Source organism: Austrofundulus limnaeus, unplaced genomic scaffold, assembly GCF_001266775.1.
Source record: "Austrofundulus limnaeus strain Quisiro unplaced genomic scaffold, Austrofundulus_limnaeus-1.0 Scaffold2276, whole genome shotgun sequence".
Taxonomy (NCBI): Eukaryota; Metazoa; Chordata; class Actinopteri; order Cyprinodontiformes; family Rivulidae; genus Austrofundulus; species Austrofundulus limnaeus.
In genome coordinates, this window is record NW_013954678.1 from 49,310 (window position 1) to 50,439 (window position 1,130).

Consider the following 1,130-nt stretch of genomic DNA (forward strand, 5'->3'; position numbering starts at 1 on the left):
ATATATGATTAATGATTCAATTAGATCAAGGCAAAACGAAATCATTGGTCCTTATTGTCATCATAAGGCCCATATAACACACACATTTGTGTGGGCATCACATCAAATTGATTGCAAACTTGTGAATGAATTGAAAATCACAGCGACAAACAAACAAATCCATATAATTTTGTATGATAAAGCTGTCGTGATTACACCTCTACTGTCTAAAAACAATCTAAGCTCAATGAAAGTAGAGATTTGTTTGTTATTACTGGATAATAACTTTATGAGCCTTTCATGTATGTACGACACCTGCCTMCGTTGCTCAAATTTTGCGACACTTACTGTTGGGTTGCAGCAAACAGTTGCTTCATGAAGCTAAAGCTAATTTCTACCACAACCTAAGTTCACTTTGACCATCCTGACCACTTGGTTTGCTTCACATCTATTTCATTTTCCTTCAGAAGCTAACGTTATGAATAACAAAATATGCGAACAATCCGCGGTTCCGTCATATATTTGGTCGCATAACTCACCCATATTATCAGGCTCTCGACCAGTGCCGTTTCACTGTTTTCCATTTATTCTTGAGTTGTTTTGTAGGCAGCAGGTAAATATTCTCCTTGCCCCGTCAACGAACCTTTTCCGCTCTGTTCTCTCTGACCTTACCTGCTGCCAAAGGTACGTTTCCACCGACAGATGCGTACTTTAAAGACGAACGGGGACATTTGCGCTATAAAATGACGTAAAACGTTCGTGAATAGCTCTGCTTCTTAGCTCCTGTAGGCGGAGATGTTTTGAAGCGACACCCAATCAATGTTGAGTAAAAATGATTGACAGCTCTTTATCCGCATTTTGACCAATCAAGGTGCAGTAATCGAATTCGCGTAGCCTTTTAATACTGTACTGACTTATAATTTAAGAGTATTAAAAGGTTTAAATAGTAGGCCACTATGGGGCGCCAGGTGCAAAATAAAATGTTGAAAAATGCCACCAACACATTCATTATTTAGCTCTCTTGTTGTGGAAGCCCATTTCTGCCACCCTGAAAAAAAAAACTTGTATCTCATAATTATGACTTAACTATCTCATAAATATGAAATACTATCTGATAATTCTGGCTTTGCTATCTCATAATTATGAGATAG

At 37.8% G+C, this 1,130-nt stretch overlaps 1 protein-coding gene across 1 annotated transcript in view; it reads right to left on the bottom strand.

Annotated features, from left to right (window-relative positions):
- hook1 (hook microtubule-tethering protein 1) overlaps positions 1–681 on the bottom strand; it is a gene marked incomplete in the record, with an annotated part of 34,695 nt that extends 34,014 nt beyond the window's left edge. Inside the window, 1 exon segment of the mRNA XM_014034748.1 lies at positions 519–681. Within this exon segment, the coding sequence (XP_013890202.1) occupies positions 519–563 (45 nt within the window).
- Between the last annotated feature and the right edge of the window lie 449 nt (positions 682–1,130).